The 18761-nt window shown below is 39.0% G+C and overlaps 1 protein-coding gene across 11 annotated transcripts in view; it reads left to right on the top strand.

Annotated features, from left to right (window-relative positions):
• Positions 1 to 18761, top strand: part of LOC140464494 (ankyrin repeat and fibronectin type-III domain-containing protein 1-like) — a 924898-nt gene that overhangs the window by 862867 nt on the left and 43270 nt on the right. For all 11 annotated transcript variants that reach the window (XM_072559619.1, XM_072559620.1, XM_072559618.1 and 8 more), the window contains 3 exons: positions 6729 to 6895; positions 10933 to 11083; positions 16297 to 16462. In XM_072559619.1, coding sequence (XP_072415720.1) covers positions 6729 to 6895; positions 10933 to 11083; positions 16297 to 16462 — 484 coding nt within the window. The remainder of the gene's footprint in view (positions 1 to 6728; positions 6896 to 10932; positions 11084 to 16296; positions 16463 to 18761) is intronic.

Below are 18761 nucleotides of genomic sequence, written 5' to 3'. Positions count from 1 at the left end.
GGGTAGATGTAGGGGTATGGGTGGGTTACGCTTCGGCGGGGCGGTGTGGACTTGTTGGGCCAAAGGGCCTGTTTCCTCACTGTAAGTAATCTAACACCAGATGGACATGCAGAAAACTAGCCACTGGGATGTACGAACACCAACTAGCCACCAAAAGACGTGACCCATTATCACTAGTATCCTTACATACAGATGAAGAAGGACACCACTTTGACTGGGACAACACATTATCTTAGGACAGGTTAAACAGGGACATGGAAGGGATTGCCTAGAGGCCTGGCATTCAAATGGGACTTCCATCAATAAACACATCAATTTGAACCCCATTTTCTAACCTCTGACAAAAAAACCCGGAAATGATATTACCCACCTTAAGAGACCAAGACACATAAACAGAAAGTGGGACATAGCACCAGCTTCACCTGAGGCTCACTGATGATGTTACCTAGCAAGGTGACGAAATATCTGCAAACAAACCTTCCAGCTCGGTGAGCAGGCTTACAATCTGAAACTCAACCTAAGCTACAAATCTCAAAACTACAGTCTACTGTTCTATTTAATTTTTTTTTCAAATGAAAGTCTCAAGTATTAAATCAAAGATTGGCAACATAATAAAATTTCAAAACTTTGTAACATTTATGATTCTTCAGGTTTCTATCACCACCCATATATCTAAAGAGGATTGAAGGTTATGGCAAATTTCTCTGCAACTTCTTATTTCCCTCAGTATCCTTGTATATATCTGATCCTGTCCTAGTGATTCATGTCACTATAGCTAGGAACTCTCATATTTCCTTTACATCAACTTTTAGCCCCAGCCAGTCTCCCAACTGCATCCTCTTTCAAAGTCTTTTTGACAAAATATTTTTCCTTGATAAAGGCAGATGCTTTTAGTTTTTAATCTTTTTTGTCACTACTTGACTATTTTTTGCTTAAAGAAGATGTTTAGATTCCCTTGTTTTGTCAGCTCTGTGTCTTCTCATGCTATCTCTCTGTTGCTCTTATTTAGTTTTTCACTTCCCCTCCTTTATCTAGCATCATTCTTATGCATATTATAAATCTGAAATCTGTGATACACATTGTTTTTTTAGCTTTGGCTTAATTTCAAATCTTTCACCATTCAGTGAGCTTTGATTTTTATTTTTCGGAAATCTTCATCTCATAGTTATGAACCTTGATTGTACCAAAACAGTCACATCCTTAAAAGCAGCCCATTTCTCAATTACAGTTTTGCCTGTCAGACTCTGATTCTAATTAAATGAAAGCAAATTTCTTCGGCTATAGAGTGATGAGCCGTGGAAGCACTACCACAGGAAGTAGTCAAAGCTAAAGCATGGTATGATTTCGAGTTACAGATAGCACTTAGGGCTAAAGAGATCAAAGGATATGAGGAAAAAGCAGGAACAGGCCTATTTGGATGATTGAACAAAACCATACTGATTGGAGAGCAGGTTCAAAGAGTTGAATAGTTTACTCCTGCTCCTTTTTCCCATGTTTCTCTGTTCCTTTGTAAAATACTGCAGATGCTGAAGATTGGAAATAAAAATGAAATGTAGTGGACAAAAGCAGCAGACCTGACAACATCTGTGGACAGAGAAACAGAATTTACCTCTAAAGTCCAATGACACTTCTTTGGATTTCCAAAGAACAGTCATATTGAAGTTGTATCATTAACTCTTTTAACACTGTCCGTGATGATCCCCTCCCGATTTTTGATTCATTTGTCCTATTCATTCCTCAGAAACAGATCCAGAGATGCCTCGTTCCTCATTGGACTGGAAACATACTGATGTAGAACATTATGCTGAACTCTTTTCCTTCTCTGGACTTAATTCTGTTACTATCCATGCTATTTTTGGATAATAAAGGTCCCTCATTATAACTACACCCTAGACTTCATACTTCCCTGTGATTTACTTGAAAATGTATTCTCTATATCTTCCCCTTTATTTGGTGATCAGAGAATAAACCTAACGATGATACTTGTTGTGTTTCTTAGCTCTAGACAAATAGAGTTTGTCCTTGGCCCCTCCAAGGCATGATCACTCTCCTGCAGTGTAATATTCTCTTTAACCAGTACTATCATCCTTCTTTTATTTCCTTCCCTAACTTTCATGAAGACCTTAAAACTTGGAACAATTAATACCCAATTCAGCCCTTTATTAAGCCAGTGCTTGCAGCTATTCAGCTTTAATCATCACACTCCATGCAGTAACATATATAGTTACTCTAATTGCTATGTTACTATCTTTCCTCTTACTCTCTGTTGTCTATCTTCTTTGTGCATATTCTTTTTACAGAAGCATTATAAGAACTTGTATTTATTTAACACTTTAACATAGTAATAATACTTGCCTAATGAGCTTCATAGGAGTGTTATTAAATTAAATGTGACATATAGCTACATAAAGTATTAGAAGAGATGACCAAAGGTTATCCAAGGAGAGTGTTTCCTTTTTTAAGTACTCCTTAAAAACTGAGGTAGAGAGGCAGTGAGATTAAGGAAAAGAATTCCTAAGCTTTGGTCCTTGACAGCTGAAAGTGCAAATGCCTATGGTGGAATGTCTAAAATTTAGATGTTCAAGAAGGCGAACTAGAAGAGCACAGAGATTTCAGAAAGGTTGTAGGGCTGGAGCCAGTTACAGAGAGAAGGAGGACCAGGTAGTAGAGGAATTTAGAAAAGAGAATTTTGAGGTAAAATAATTTGCAAACTAGGATCCGATGTATGTGTTTGGCCATATGAATAATAGGTGAGTTTGAATACAGGCAGCAAAAGTTTACATGATCTTAAGTTAATTAAAAATGGGTAACCAGCCAGGAATGCATTAGAATTAGTGAATTCTAGAGACACAGAGACATGGGTGATGATTAAGTTGAGACAGATCAGAGATGAGCCATGTCACATATGTGCAAATAGACAGTTTTGTTGATGGCACAATATTTGATCATAAACTCATCTCAAAATCAAACACAACACTTGCATTGTGAACAGTTTAGTTCTGCTCCAGACAATGGAGAGCAATGGAATTGGTGACTCGGAAACAGACTTCCTGTCAGGGATAAAAAAAGACTTTTTCTTTGCCCAGTGTTCAGTTGGAGGAAGTTTCTGTCGTTCACGTGCTGGATAATAGAGGAGTCAAAACAAATTATGATCAAATAGAGCTAATATTCCATGTGTACTTGTGAAAACTGACACTTCTTTTGGATGATTAATATCAGGAATACAAGGGCAACATGTCGATGAGAGATGGGGGAGAAGAGGAGAAAGGGGTGGATAGTCAAAGTTAGATTCTTGGACAACACAAGTGGTAATGAAATGAGAGCAGAAAATAAACCATTCTAGGTGATTCTCTGGCTATGATTGTATAAATTTAAAGTGATATTAATCATTCTGAAATTTGGGTCACAATGCTGAACAAAGCAAACTGTAAGAGTATGGGGAGCAAGTTAGCTATAGTGAATTAGGAAAATGCACTAAAAGATTTTGCAACAAATAGGTAATAGCTGGTATTTGAATAAGTCTTACCTGGTCTGCAATAAGATGAAAAAGTGAATCAGCCATGGCTAACAATAGAAGTAAAATATTGCATTAGATCAAAGGAAGTAGTATAAGGCTGCTGTAAAATGTATTAAGCTTTGAAACAACTGAAAGCAATTTAGAAAACAGCAATGGAGGATCAAGAAACACATTAAGGGAATGAAATGCAAATATGAATGCCAACTAGTGATTTTATTTTATTTATTTATTGTCACATGAATTTTGTTACAATATATCGGGAAACATGTTGGAGAGTATTGCCACTCTCCGGTGTCATCTTAAAATACAGGAAAATAAACTAAAAACACAATATAAAGGTAGAAAAATAAGGAAAGAGTGTTCAACTTTATAGTCCTTCTCATTAGTGCTCTGTCATGGGCCTAGTAAAAACAGGCCATAAAATCTTCTTTAGGTATGTGAGTAAGAAAAGATTAGCAAGGACAAATGTGAGTTATAGGTGGAGACATAACAATTTATAGTGAAGAATAGGGAAATGTTGGAAAAACTAAACAATTATTTTGTGACTGACTTCACAGAGAAAGATACAAAAAATCTCCCAGAAATACTAGGCAACCAAAAGACTTATGAAAATGAGGAACTAAAATAAATTGGTATTACTGAAGAGGTAGCACTCAAAGAAAGTTGAATTGGATTGAAGGTTAATAAGTTTCTGGACCTGATGATCTACATCCCAGAGTATTGAAAGAAGTGGCTACATACTGTAGATAATGGATGCCTTGGTGCTTGTCTCTTAAAATTGTACAGAGTCTAGAAAGATTCCTGCAGACTAGAAAGTAGCAAAGATAAAGGAGAACTAGTGAATGTGACACATTTGGATTTTCAGAGGCTTTCGATAAAGTCCCATACTGGATGTTGTAAACAAAACCGGCTAGCTCAGTCAGTCGAGCACGAGACTCTTTGTCTCAGGGTCGTGGGTTTGCGCCCGACATTGGGTGAAGTGCTCCATTGAGTGGCATGGTGGCTCAGTGGTTAGCACTGCTGCCTCACAGCACCAGGGTCCCAGATTCAATTCCAGCCTCGGGCAACTGTCTAATGTGGAGTTTGCACATTCTCCCCATGTCTGCTTGGGTTTCCTCTGAGTGCTCCGATTTCCTCTCACAGTTCAAAGATGTGCAGGTCAGTTGAATTGGCCATACTAAATTGCCCATAGTGTTAGGTGCATTAGTCAGAGGGAAATGGGTCTGAGTGGGTTACTCTTCGGAGAGTCAGTGTGGACTTATTGAGCTGAAGGGTCTGTTTCCACACTGTAGGGAATCTAATCTAATCTAAAAGTAGACTACATGTGATTCAGCGTTTCAGTAGAGGTTACCATACTTCTAAGGCATGATAATTGGTTAACAAAGAACAAAGGAATAAAAACAGTTCACCCTCAGAATGAGAAGCCATTACTAATGGGGTATCCCAAGGGTCAATGCTGGGACTACAGCTGAGCATAATCCTAACATATAATTTGGATGCAGAGACCAAATGTATTATTTCCAAATTTGCGAATGAACAATATGAATGTTAACTAGCATCCATTGGGTGGAAATGTTTGTTGTGAAGAGGATGCTAAGAAGCTTCATGAGAAATTGGACAGGCTACATAAATGAGCAAGATCATGGCAGATGGAAATAATGTGAATAGGTGTGAAATTGTCCATGAAAGGCACAGCATTTCATGAATGGTGAAAAGTTGGAAAGTGTCAAGTCCCTAAATGCTAGCATGTGGGTGAGCAAGTAATTAGGAAAGCTGTAAAGTTGTATGTTAGTCTTTATCTAAAGGAGATTTAAGTACGAGACTAAATATGTCATGCTGCAATTGTAGAGACTACATCTAGAGTATTGTGTACAGTTTTGGTTTCCTTAACTAAGAAGGAATGCACTTGCCATAGATAGAATGAAGTATAGGTTCACCAGACTAATCCCTGAAATGGTGGGGTCATTTAGGAGGAGCGATTGAGGAAATTGGATCTGTACTCTGCAGTTTTGAAGAATGAGATGTAATCTCATTGAGACTTACAAACTGCTGAGAGAGTAACATGTTGGATATAAGTAGAATGTTTTCCATGGCTGTTGAGTCCAGAAACAGGGGGCATAGTCTCAGAATAATGGATGGCACATTAAGGGAAGAGGAGAAATTTCTTCATTTGAGGTAGTGAATTTTAGTAATTCTCCAAACCTAGAGGGCCTTGTTCATTCAAATATTGGACATGTACAAAGGGGGTATGACACCAAGGGACATTGAGTAGATCAATCGTTATGATTTAATGGAATAGTGCAGCAGACTCAACAGGTTGAATAGACTGCTCCTACATTGTATACGTATGTTCCTATAAACCATTTGAGTTCCTATGTTTCTATGAATCTTGTGAGCTCAGTTCCACCCTGCTAGATGATGGTGACAAGCTTGGAGGAGGATGGTGTGTACATAGGTTGTAGTGGGCTAAACAGAGGATAAGACACAGGCTGGATATGCAAAGCCTGGGGTGAAATATGCGCAGGATGAGTTAAGGACTGGAGTGTGCTACATTCAGGACAAAACACACAAGTTTGGAGCCAGATATACAGATGCTGGAATTAGATAAACACAGGTTGGAATGAATGTGAATAATTAAAGTAAGTTGCACAAAGGATACACACAGAATAGTGGATTGAACAAGGATTACATAATAGAACTTGTGTCTAAATGTTCAATGCATTCATCTCCGATCCTCTCTCAGCTGTTTAAATATGGAAGCCAACCTCTTCATTTTAAAGGTCAAAATGTACTGAGAGAACAAACAGAAATTTTAGGCATTCATCAGGAGCATTCTTGTTGCCAGAAGATACTATATGAGGAGCAGTTTCATTTTGTGTTTTCACTAATCTCTTTAAAGACCTGACTAATTACTCAAAGTTTCTGATATTGAATACTAATCTGCTTGTCTCTAGAGATGTGAATCAACATGCTCAGCATTATATGTACCACAGTTGTAAAAGTATAGGCATTTTATTTCATAGCATATGCCGTTTTCTTGATTGGTTAATGAGCTTCTACGTCTCTGGTTACACCAAAGAGGAACCAATTGAGCCAGTTTAATGGTACAGCCTTTAATCATGAAAAATATTACTGAGACTATTGTATTTTCATGATTGAAGATTATTATAGACGATCTGCTACACTCATTCTCTCTTTTTTTCATCTTCAGGAAAAGCTGGCCTATCATAGGAGAAGTAATCAGGCCCTTTCTCCAGGACTTTATCTTGGTTACCTAAAGCTCTGCAGTTCAGTTGATCAGATCCATGTCCTTGTCCCTCAGAAGCTACCCAATGTCCTGTGTCATATCAAGATAAGAAACAATCACAATGTTTCCAGGTAACAGAGGGGAACAACACAAATAGGATGATAATTAATTGAACTGTGAGAAAATACCCTGTAACATTAATTTAAAAGTACTGCATATAAATCTCCCATGTGCAGTTTTGAGCCATACACTCCATCGATGCCAGGTTTAATTCACAGTCTGTGTTGAGTTAGATAATCTCATTTGGGCAGCAGTTGAGATGCCACAATGGCTCACAGTGTCTCTGGCTGGGAAAAGGGAAATCAGCTAGAGTGCCAGTTACTGATAATTATTCAATGATCTCTGCTGGAAATCGTGTATGCAAAGGTCAGTGTGGAATGGACTGCGCTTTACTGAGAAGTCTTTGTCGCCTGGCTGTTTCACTGATATGCATAAACTAGGCACATATATTAATCATCAGGGAGTGTCTAATGCTGATTGCTTCACAGAACAATGACTAAGTAAATGTTTGGAAAAATGTTTCACATTCATGCTTGTTTAAGTAAGTGAAACAAAACAAATCTGACTGCAGCATTTTAACAAAAGAACTTAAAACTTTTTTTAGATTCATTTGACCATTGTAGGACTAATTTCAGGTAGAAAATGAAATATTGCATATCTAAAATTCTGAACAAAATTACAGGTTCTTAACACATACGTGGTAGAGGAGAATGTCATGTGACAAATACCTCCCCCCCCACCTGGAGAAAGTGAGGACTGCAGATGCTGGAGATCAGAGTCGAGAGTGTGGTGCTGGAAAAGCAGAGCAGGTCAGGCAGCATCTGAGAAGCAAGAGAATCAACGTTTTGGGCATGGGCCGAGGGTGCTGACAGATAAATGGGAGGGGGGTGGGACTGGGGGAAGGTAGCTGAGAAAGCAATAGGTAGTTGAAGGTGGAGGAGAAGGTGATTGGTCAGAGAGGAGGTTGGAGCAGATAGATGGAAAAGACGATGGACAGGTCAAGAGGGCGGTGCAGGGTTGAAGGCTTGGGACTGGGATAAGATAGGGGGAGGGGAAATGAGGAGACTGGTGAAATCCACATTAATCCTCTGTGGTTGCAGGGTCTCAAGGCAGAATATGAGGCATTCCTCCTCCAAGCACTGGGTGGTTAGGATTTGGCGATGGAGGATGCCCAGGAACTGCTGTCCTTGGTGGAGTGGGAGGGGGAGTTGAAGTGTTCAGCCACAGGGCAGTGGGGTTGGTTGGTACAGGTGTCCCAGAGATGTTCTCTGAAACAATCCACAAGTTGGCATTCTGTTTCCCTGATGTACAGGAGACCACATCGGGTGCAACTGATACAGTAGATGACATTTGTGGAAGTACAGTTAAATTTCTGTCAGATGTGGAAGGATTCTTTGGGGCTTTGGACTGAGGCGAGGTGGGGGGGAGGTGTGACATGAATTTTCACTTCTTGCAGTGGCGGAGAAGGTGCCAGGAGTGGGGTGTGGACTGGTGGGGCATGTGGATCTGACAAGGGAGTTGCAGAGGGAATGCTCTCTCCAAAACGTTGATAGGGATGATAGGGGTAGGTAGGTGGTGGGGTCTGTTTGTAGGTGGTGGAAGTGACAGAGGATGATGCAATGTATATGGAGGTTAGTGGGGTAGAAGGTGAAGACCGATGGGGGATCTTTCCTTGTTGCATTGAGGGGGGTGGGGTTCAATGATGGAGGTGTAGGAAATGGAGTAGATGCGCTGGAGGGCATCGTTAACCATGTGAGAGGGGAAATTGCAGTCTTTGAAAAAGGAGGCCATCTGGGATTTTCTATGGTGGAATTGGTCTGGACGCCTGGAGGAAGAACACCTCATTTTCCGCCTTGGGACCCTGAAACCACACGTGATTAATGTGGATTTCACCAATTTCTTCATTTCACCTTATCCCAGTCCCAAGCTTCCAACTCAGCACCACCCTCTTGACCTATCCATCATCTTTCCCATCTATCTGCTCCACCCTCCTCTCTGATCTATTCCTTCTCCCCCACCTATTGCATTCTCAGCTACCTACTCCCCCCACTCCCCCTTCCATTTATCTCTCAGCACCCCCAGCCCATAAGCCTCATTCCTGATGAAGGGCTTATGCTCCTTGGATGCTGCCAGATGTGCTGTGCTTTTCCAGCACCACACTCTCAAGTTCCACCAACTGCCCCTCCCCAATATATGATGCACTTTCCCAACATATGACATATTCCACCTAAAATGTGTTAGCGAGAAGCTTACCCCAATCATCTACTTCCGATTGTGGGCTAGAAGGCTTGCACTTAATTAAGCTGAGGAGTGCTTAAACTCTCTGTGCCCTTACATTATTGCCAGAATTAAATTCTGGACAGGAAACATCAAAGTTGATCTTCCTGCTCTGCTATTTATTTAGGCCCTTAAGGAGCTCGTACTAACCCAGCTGCAGATCTACCTGACATCATCTAAGTGCATGACATCTGCTATCCTGATGGAATTTTGTCACCTCAGATGGTGGTGGTTCCACAATCAAAAGTAGTATCTTAACAAAGAACTGGACATCTTTCATCTTCCTACCCTTACTTCCAAACCCTATGTCCTTCCCACCACCCCTATACCCCGAACATGAAAATTCCACTCCTGGCATCACTGTTCTTCATGATCCTGAGACTCTGATGATGCTATTCCAGTTGTAGCCAAAGCCTGTTCTGAGGTACTGCTGAGTCCAAGAGCTGTGAGCGCTGAGTGCCTGCAGGTCTCAATCAGCAGTATCTCTGTCCCTTTGGTTTTGATTCCAGTGGAAAGCCCACCAGTGGTGCTGCCATTACCTGCTTGGTATGTATCCTGGAAGAGGCAGCACAGGTGTCTCACAAGATCCCCAATACCTCAAGATAATTCTGTCTCATGTGTAATACACTCCCCTCGCCTCATGCGCAACCTGTTGCACCTATGATAATATCTTCCATTATATTTCCTGTGTATGACATGTTCTTACTGGTGCCAAATTCCTGTATACATGAAGCATACTCCAAACAATAATGTGTGACATAGTTGAAGAAATACCTTGATCTCCTCCCTTCCTTAAAATCTATCATGGAGCCTTAAAAGAGACAAATTCAAAGCCTTGTTTAGGAAGTGAGCACTAATGTGTATGGTTCTGCCTTACTGGTCAATTCACATTGAAATTCCTAGTGTGGAGTCCCTTGGGGTTCTTGAACATTGAGATATTGTTCCTAAATAATAAAATGAGGGCTACATTTCTCATACAGAACACAAAAAGGCCTGGCCAACCATAATGCTGCAGAGTTATTCTTATACAGCATCTCAGTTACCGTAAATAAGATATGTAGCAGGTCAGGCAGCATCCATGAAGAGAGAGCAAGCCAGCGTTTTAGGTCTCGATGACTCTTCATCAAAGCTGATCAGCCAGTAAAACCTGATTGGCCATGACCACCTCGTGTACTTGCTCGCACAGCCACATTATCTGACATATTGTAATCCATTACCTCTTCTGCTTTGGAAAAGATCACAAATAGGCTGTGATTCCTTTTGACATTTTTTGAAATTCTGTCTTTTAGTTATGGCAATTTGCTTTAATTTTCTCCAGCTCTTTACATTTTAATTACATTCAATTTCCTCTGTTCGCTACTTGTTTTTTTCCTTACATTTGTCCAATTTATATCTGAGTCTGTTGATGTTATATGAATCGTTTGACCCAGGTAACGTAATTATCACATAATTTTGGAGCCATAATGATGGATAAGTATTCCAGATTTTGTTTGCATTGCTTTTAGGCGTAAGAACTTCCATGAGGAAGATTAAATGGTTGGGTTAAAGACAATATAAACATAGAATATAATTCATGGGAATTTCAAATGGATACATGACACATGATGTATAGAAAGCATTTAAATATGTGTAGTAAAGTCCATGATAAGGTACAGTGTATATGGGAAATATGGAAAAAATATCTATTTGGTAAACAGCTTTTTTTGTGCTACAGTTGTTTATGTTCTTCTTTCTTCTCTGTATGACACCCTTAACATATGTGTTAATATTGGTGTATTTTACTTTCAAGTAATTGTTTTATTAAGTATATTTCATATATCTCTGCCTTTAGAGATGAATGGGAGTGGCTCCAGAACCTTTCAGCTTTGGATGAGACCAATCTAACAGATCCAAATGAAAGATGCTCCCAGATCCTCTTCCAGCGAGAACTCAGGATAGCCATTTCAGAACTGGTGAATCAGATAGGCATTTCACTGGAGCAGGTATAAAAGTGGCTCACAGTAAATATGTTTTGTAGTGGAATTTCACAAGTGTCACGTGCATTTAAGGAATTGGATTCCTGCTGACTTGCTGTCACTCCCACTATATCCACAATACTGGCTTTCACGCTCCCATAATAGCTAGTTCACAGCATGATACTCATTTATTTACAATTGCATTAAACAGTTCAAGCTTAAACTGAATCTATTCCAGGGTCAGAATGCCAGTGTTTTTGCACAAAGTGATAAAATACCTATTGCTCAGAGGAATTCAAGTCAATGCATTTACAGTGTCTTTTTCACCCTTCACATATACATTTAGGCAAAGTGTGAAGCTCTACAGTCAAGGGGTTGTGCTACGCTGTAAAGTATCTAATTTTATTTATTATTTTCAACAAACTTTGATGACAATTAACAGGTGTAGTGATAAGAATGACCAATTGTATGGCAAGTTAATGAGTTTAAAATACAGATTTAATGAAAAGAAGAGCCAGCACTGAACTCAACATTTCGGATCTGCTGATCATATAAAGGTTGTTGTGGGAAACTGAAGAACTATCATCTTGAAGCAGATGGTGTTCTAAAGTTTGGTAGAAATATCAGAACACCTTGCTTTGTAACTGTCCTGTGCTGTACCTACCCTGGAATTAATTGAATGGGACATGGTAGCAAAAGTTCTAATCTGTATCCAATCTATGTTGTACCTGCCCTGAGATTTTTTGATGCAAGTTTACTTTGTATCTTACCGATGTTAAAATGCCCTGAATGCTATAATTATTGAAACTTTGCAATTACTTGTTTTTCTGGATGTTGGGTGTCTACACCCATTCTGCTTTACTTTAGCAAAGCTGCTACTATTTTTGGTTGCTAGCATCCCGAGTTATTCCTTATCCCAGAGTAAAACTTGCTCAGTCTCTTTGTTTTTTATTTACACTTGTATATATACGTTCTACTGAATATAGCTTTCTGGTATAGTGCCTTATTCCTGCTCCATTACATGCTTCTCTCTGGTCCAATCATGTCTTCTACTCTGCTCTGCTGATGCCAGAATAACATAATCAAATAAGATTTGGAGGTGCCAGTGTTGGACTGGGGTGAACAAAGTTAAAAATCACACAACACCAGGTTATAGTTCAACAGATTTATTTGGAAGCACTAGCTTTCTGACCGCTGCTCCTTCATCAATGTGGTTTTGCTCTGCTTGTTGAATTGTACTTCTATCACTTTCTTCAGTGTTGTTTTTCTGCTTCTTTACCTTCTCATGATCCTGGCATGTATGTTCACCCTGAGACTGCACTTCAGTAATGGTATTTCTGATTTTAATCTTCTCCCCATGTGTAGTTCTGTCAATGAGTATTCTTTATTAACTGGAATTGATCTGTAGCTGAAAAATACTAATTCCTAATCTCCATTCTTAGATATTAGTGATTTCTGGTTTTCACTATCCTTTTTTCTACATTTGATCCAGGATGAAATAAAAAACTTGACACTTGATTGATACCTGCCTCTGTGGTGAATTTCCTGAATTCCTTATTCAAAATTGAGGTCTGTACTCTAAAACAGTTTCCGATGGGAAACTCTGTGTTGAAAATACACATTTTAGTGCTCTAACCGCTGACTCTGCTGTAGTTATATGAAGTATTGAAACTTCGATCCATCTAGAATAGCGGTCTACCAGGACTAAATGACTAATAATAAACCACTATTCTGAGGCTGAATAAATCTAATGCTAGCTGCTCCCAAGGCTTTTATGGAAACTTTGAGGACATTAACGGCTCTGTTGGCATTTAACTTTTGATGGCAAATGTGTAACACAATGAGATAAAATTTCCATTTGTTCCACAATGCCTGGCCACTGTATGGACTGTTGAGCTCAAGCTCTGCATTTTGTGACTTCCTCATATCTACCATGAAGTTGTTTTAGGACTTCTTCAATCATAGACATCAGTATAATCAGTTGGTGGTTGCATGCCAATAGATCTTCTACACTATTAAATGTTGCTTTCTGTTCATGACATTTCTTCAGAATTTGATTTGCTGGACAATAACTGGACCACCATTCCAAAATAGAGTTCTTGAATCTTTGTGCACTTGTCATCTGTTTTCTGAGCTGCACAAATTTCTCTGAGCTTCCCCCTGATAACTGGTAATGTATTGATAGCTCCTATTCAATGAAGATTAAGTATTTATTTCAGACTCATTATTTTAGACTATTTTAAGTTGCTCTGAAGAATGCTTAAGCCATAATCTGCCTGTTGCCTGGTCATAGGTAGTCACATTGTTGGGTCTCATTAACATGTATCTAAATCTTGGTATTTGTAGTGGTATTTTTGCAATTTCATTTTATCCTGGTAATATAACTAGTGGCTTATGCTCTGTTTCAACCTGGAATCTCAACCCTATGAGAAAATCTATAATCTAGAAACAATCAATGTTTTCAATTCTGACATACTTCTGTTCAGAATATGTCAGTGGTCTTGATGCAAAGTATATGGTCAACCCAAGACCAACATTCTGCACCAAATGAGAACTGAACCTAGTTCCATTTATGATGCATTCACAGCTACTATGGTAAATAATCACGGCTTATGGATAATCAATGTATTTGAGAAAACAGAAATCTTCTGAAAAGTTGTAGTCTGTTCTGATTCCAGTACTATTGTGGTCTTTCTTCAAAAGTTCTTCTATGGATTGAGTGAGACTGGCATGGTTAGGAATAGACTTTCCCAGTTGATTCACCATTCTTAAGTCACACTGTACATTGTTTACACATTTCCATTACAGAAACTCACTTGTTGGCCATCTCTTTTTGGGATCCACTGTGATACTTTACTCCTAGGTTGTGTGTCCCAAAAACATGACTTTCTTTTTGAAATTTGACACTTCTCATCGAATGTAATGCTCTTAAACCCTCTCTGATTTTGTGGTAATGCTCTTTTCTTTTGTCCGACAGTAAACAGGATATTATCCATGTGACAAATAGTATCTCATTTGCCTTCAGGAAGCCTTAAAATTGTGTGCAACAAAAATGCTGAAAGGTAGACAATTGAAACAAGTTCATCCAAATTGTGTTATGAATGTAGTCAACAATTTTGACTTACTGCTTTGCCAAAATTCACCGTTCCCATTGCTATAGACCAGGCCAGATTCCCTCCAAATATGTTAAGAAGCTAGCCCAGAGGCTAACTTTCTTATTTTAAAGGCAGGTGTGAAGTGAATACCCCAGGTGTGATGCATCTGGTCAAACTGCTTGGTTTTAAGCAAAACAGAATTTATTTAAACACTACATTTGAAGCACAAACAAAAGAAAATAGAATTTAGAATAACAACTATTTGAAAACTCAATCGACTCAGTACTTAGCAAAGGAGCTGTTCCAATTCTTGTAACATCCCATAAACACATCCCTTGGCGAAAGGTAAATTCAAATACAACTTCTTACAGCCAGGAGACATTTCAGAGAGAGAAGCCAGTCGAAAATTATCTGCTGAAGCTTGGAACCTTTCTCTGGACTGCAGTAGCTTCTCACCGTTACAACTAAAAGTAACTAGAAAAAGCCTGAACTGGGAGAACTGGCCACTCCCCTGCCATTGTTAAACTATGCTCTTTCACAGATATTTTGGCACCCCTGCCTCTATGACCACACTTTTTAAAAAATCTAAGGACAAAATAACCTTGTTAAAGGGGCAACATTGTCACAGCATCCAGCGTTATATTAAAAAAGTTGCTTCTGGCTGACTTAGTAGAACTGTCATCAACTGACAAAATTTGATGTACTTTTCTTTGAACCCCTTCATTCAGTTTACTGAGATCCATCTTCAGTCGTGGCTCTCTATTATATCTGGAATCTGTTAGCAGTCCTGAACTCCTTTGTACTGGTTCTGGGATATAACCCTATGTTTTAATTCGCTGTCTAAGCAAACCTTCACCTTTGCTAATAGTGGTTGAATTGAAATGAGGTATATTTCTAGGAATACACGGGAAGATTGATTTGGCATAATCCTGCAGAGTAATGTGATACACCTGTTTTAGATTGTCTAAGGCTTTTAAATAGCCTTGAAATTTTTCATGAAATTCTCTTCCATTTTCACCTTGAAGTGTCATGTCCATTATCTTCATTTTTCTGTTGTAATGATGCGTTTGAGTTCTTCAAAATGTTGAGTCTCCATGATTTTTCGACTGAGGAGAGATTGAATTGACCTAAGATCTGTGCCCATCAGACCTTGTCACTTGGTGCTTGCAGGTTAAACATTCACTGATTTTAACCAAGGCAAGAAGTCAGTCTGTATTGAAGCAGCTATCTTTGTATTGAGTTTAAATTCTGTATTAAAAGCTCCTTCATGTGCGAGAAAATAGTCCAGAGTCTTTGTTGGCATTGTTAAATTTCATCTTTGAGATTTTGGCTTACTTTGTTGATCTTTTGGAATTTTTCTTTTCCAAATGATTTCCCTTTATCAGAAGTATTTTCCCTTGGTGTGACATCTTCTCTGTTTCTATGGTGATGTAAATGCTACTGATCTGCAGTATGTTTTGAATTGTTCTTTCCCTAGCATGCCTTGTTCTTTCTTTAGCATGCCTCGTTCATCCTTATCTTTGAGTAAGGTTCTCTCACTTCCTTTAATGCCATACTAGTCTTTATTTACATGTTTATGTATACACATGTTCTTGGACACAACTCTCTAATGTAGTGTCTTACTCCTGCTTCATAATAAGCTTCCCTCTGGTCTGGTGTATTCTGCTGATATCAGATTAACATCACGAGTTCCATCATCATCACTGGCAATAGTCATATCCCATTATACAGAATGAGGTTGATGGCACATTGTGGCTGTCCTGGGTATCCAAAATGGAAAGCATTCAAGTCTCCAGCTCCAAAACATATAGGCTAATTTAAGTAGACACAATTAAAAACTGAACTAATTCATTCAGGCACCAATCCAGCGCATTATCAATGCTATTTCAAGATCATTATTTTTCTGTTTGAATAGCCCATCTCATTCCACAAATTGTACCCAGCTGAAGCCTGACACTTCACCATCTATTCTGCCCTCCATCCTTTACCCTGGCTGATGCCACGCATCCTGCCCTCTAGCCTATGATCTGTGTTTTACATGCTGGTACATGTGCACAAAATGGTAATATAATTATTAGGAGCTTTAAGCTTATTGTGAACATGGTGACTTAAGTGTTTTTTTTTCCCTTCACTGTGAAAATTTAGGCCAAAAATTTCAGGCTGTATAGCCAAGAGGTGTTGGATTTTGCAGACAACCTGTCCTTCCTTCTCCTTTTGCCGCCATCTGATGACGTGTGCACAGCCCCAGGACAAAATAAGCCCAACCCTTGTTCAGGGTTCCTCACACTACCACTGCAGATTTTTGAACTGGGTGAGTACAGATAACTCTATTCTGTTTTGAGAATGTGTAATTTGTATATTAAAGTAATTGAACTAATTTAATAGTAGAAGTGTTATATTTTGTAAATCATAAGGCCCACAGATTAGTAATGCAAAAAGAAGGATAAAATTGATACCCAGCTCCTCCTCACCAATGCAACTTTTGATTGGTTCATAGTTGCTAAATTATCAGATTGCTAAACTGATGCCTAATAGTGGACGAATAAAACTGTCCTCCAGTTAATTGTTGGGAAGACTGAAATCATTGTTTTTGGACCACACTACAAATTCCATTCCCTAGATACCAACTTTATCACTCTCCTTGACAATGGTCTGAGGTTGAATCAAACTGTCACAACCTTGATGCTTTAAATGTGTTTTCAACGACACATCAATGTCATGACTAAGACTGCCTACTTCTGCCCGTTTAAAAGCACCCTATTCCACTTGTGCCTCAATTCATCTATTGCTGAAACACTAATTGAAGTCTTTGTTACCTCGAGACTTTGTTGTTCCAATGCATTCCTGATCACTGTCTGCATTTTACCCTCCATAAACCTGGCATCATCCAAACATCTGCTGCCCATTATCCTTGTTATAAGTCTCATTCACCCTTATATTCACTGATCTATATTACCACTTGATTTAGCAAAAGCTCAATTTTAGAATTCTTTTCCTTTTCCTTGCCAATTCCCCTAATATTCTCTATTGTGTCTTGTTAAGGTGTGATTCGTATATTCTGGCAATTGATTTTTAAATAAGGATCTTTAAATAATATAATCTTATAGCATTAACCTTCTCAATCTCTGGAATTTTATCCAACCCCATTACTCTGAGATATCTACAGTTACTTAATTTTGATTCTTAAGCATCCCCAATTTTAAACTCCATCATCAATGGCTGTCTGAGCTCTAAGCTCTGAAATTCTACCTATACACCTTTCTGCCTCTGTACTCTCTTTTCATCTTAAAGTCTACCTCACTTACAAAGGGTCTTGACCATCCAAATTAGTATCCCCTGTGTGACTCAGTGTCAAATTTTGTTTAATAAAACTCCTGTGAAGTGCCTTGGCATGTGTTATTAATTAGAATGCTAAATAATTGCAAGTTATTCTTGATGTTGTTCACCTCATTTCTCTGGGGAAAATGAATCCGCATACAATTCCACAGTCAAATGTGTCATGGTCTGGGCTATGAGAAGATTGTGTTTGGGATGTGGATAGAATGTAGACTACACCCTTGTCAGTGAACATAAACAGCCCTTATTAATTAACCTGTTGCATATTGTAAACAACAGATAACATCAGGGAATATTGATGAAATTACAAAATTTAGTTGATGGGAGTAAAAACATAATTTGTGGAAAGAGAAGCAGAGCAAATATTTTGTGTTCAATGTAACACCTTTTTAGAACTAAAGACAGGTGGGAAAAGTCTGCTTTTCTGGCATTTCTACAATATTTTGTTTTTGTGTCCGGTGAGGAGAGGGTTGCTAGTAACTCTGAGAGGTTTCAGAATGAGAAGGACACAAATTGGGAAGCACAGAGAAGTAGAATAGACATTAGAGGTGGAGCACAGATTCTTTATATGTCCCCATATTCCTTATCTGCACTGAAAATGGAATAATGAGCTGACATTGGTGGAATTTGACAGAGGGCACAATCTTACAAGGGCTTGAATGACAGTGAGAAAACTGGGAGAATTGTGTGAGAAGTCAGGCAAGGACTTTTTTTCGTCTGTTGCATTTTTAAGCAGAGTTCCAGACAACGAGGTGGGATTTTTGCTAAGCAGCAGTAAAATGCCTACTAATGGAGATTATTGCTTATTGTCAGTGTCATTAACTGCAAATCTCATCTCATTAATATACAGCTTCTTGTCCCAGCACCTGCCACAGAGACAGTAAATATCATTGATTCCCGACATGAAAGTGACTTGTGACTTCAGTTCATTGCTTGCTCCTCTGGGTCACCATCCTGGACACCCAGCAACATCTCAGGGCACTCTAGCCTCAAGCAATTCACATCCATGAGTCTTGGTATCTGATACCTACTAACATTCAGGATCCTTATGGCACCTTTCTGATCCACTTCCAGGACCTTCTGTGCTTTAAAACTGCACTTCAGGGAACATTGATAATTAGCATTAAAATGTTGCGGCAAGCATACTTTGTGCACAGAGACAAGCCAGCTCACAGGTTAGACCAGGCAGCACTTCAGGGCTGCTCACTTGCTTTCTTAGCTTACCTTGAGCCCACCTAGATGCTCACAGAATTCCAGTCTTGCCTTTTAATGCT

Source organism: Chiloscyllium punctatum, chromosome 40 (assembly GCF_047496795.1).
Source record: "Chiloscyllium punctatum isolate Juve2018m chromosome 40, sChiPun1.3, whole genome shotgun sequence".
Lineage (NCBI taxonomy): Eukaryota > Metazoa > Chordata > Chondrichthyes > Orectolobiformes > Hemiscylliidae > Chiloscyllium > Chiloscyllium punctatum.
Note: the sequence above shows the minus strand (reverse complement) of the source record. Positions and strands in the feature narration are given on the sequence as shown.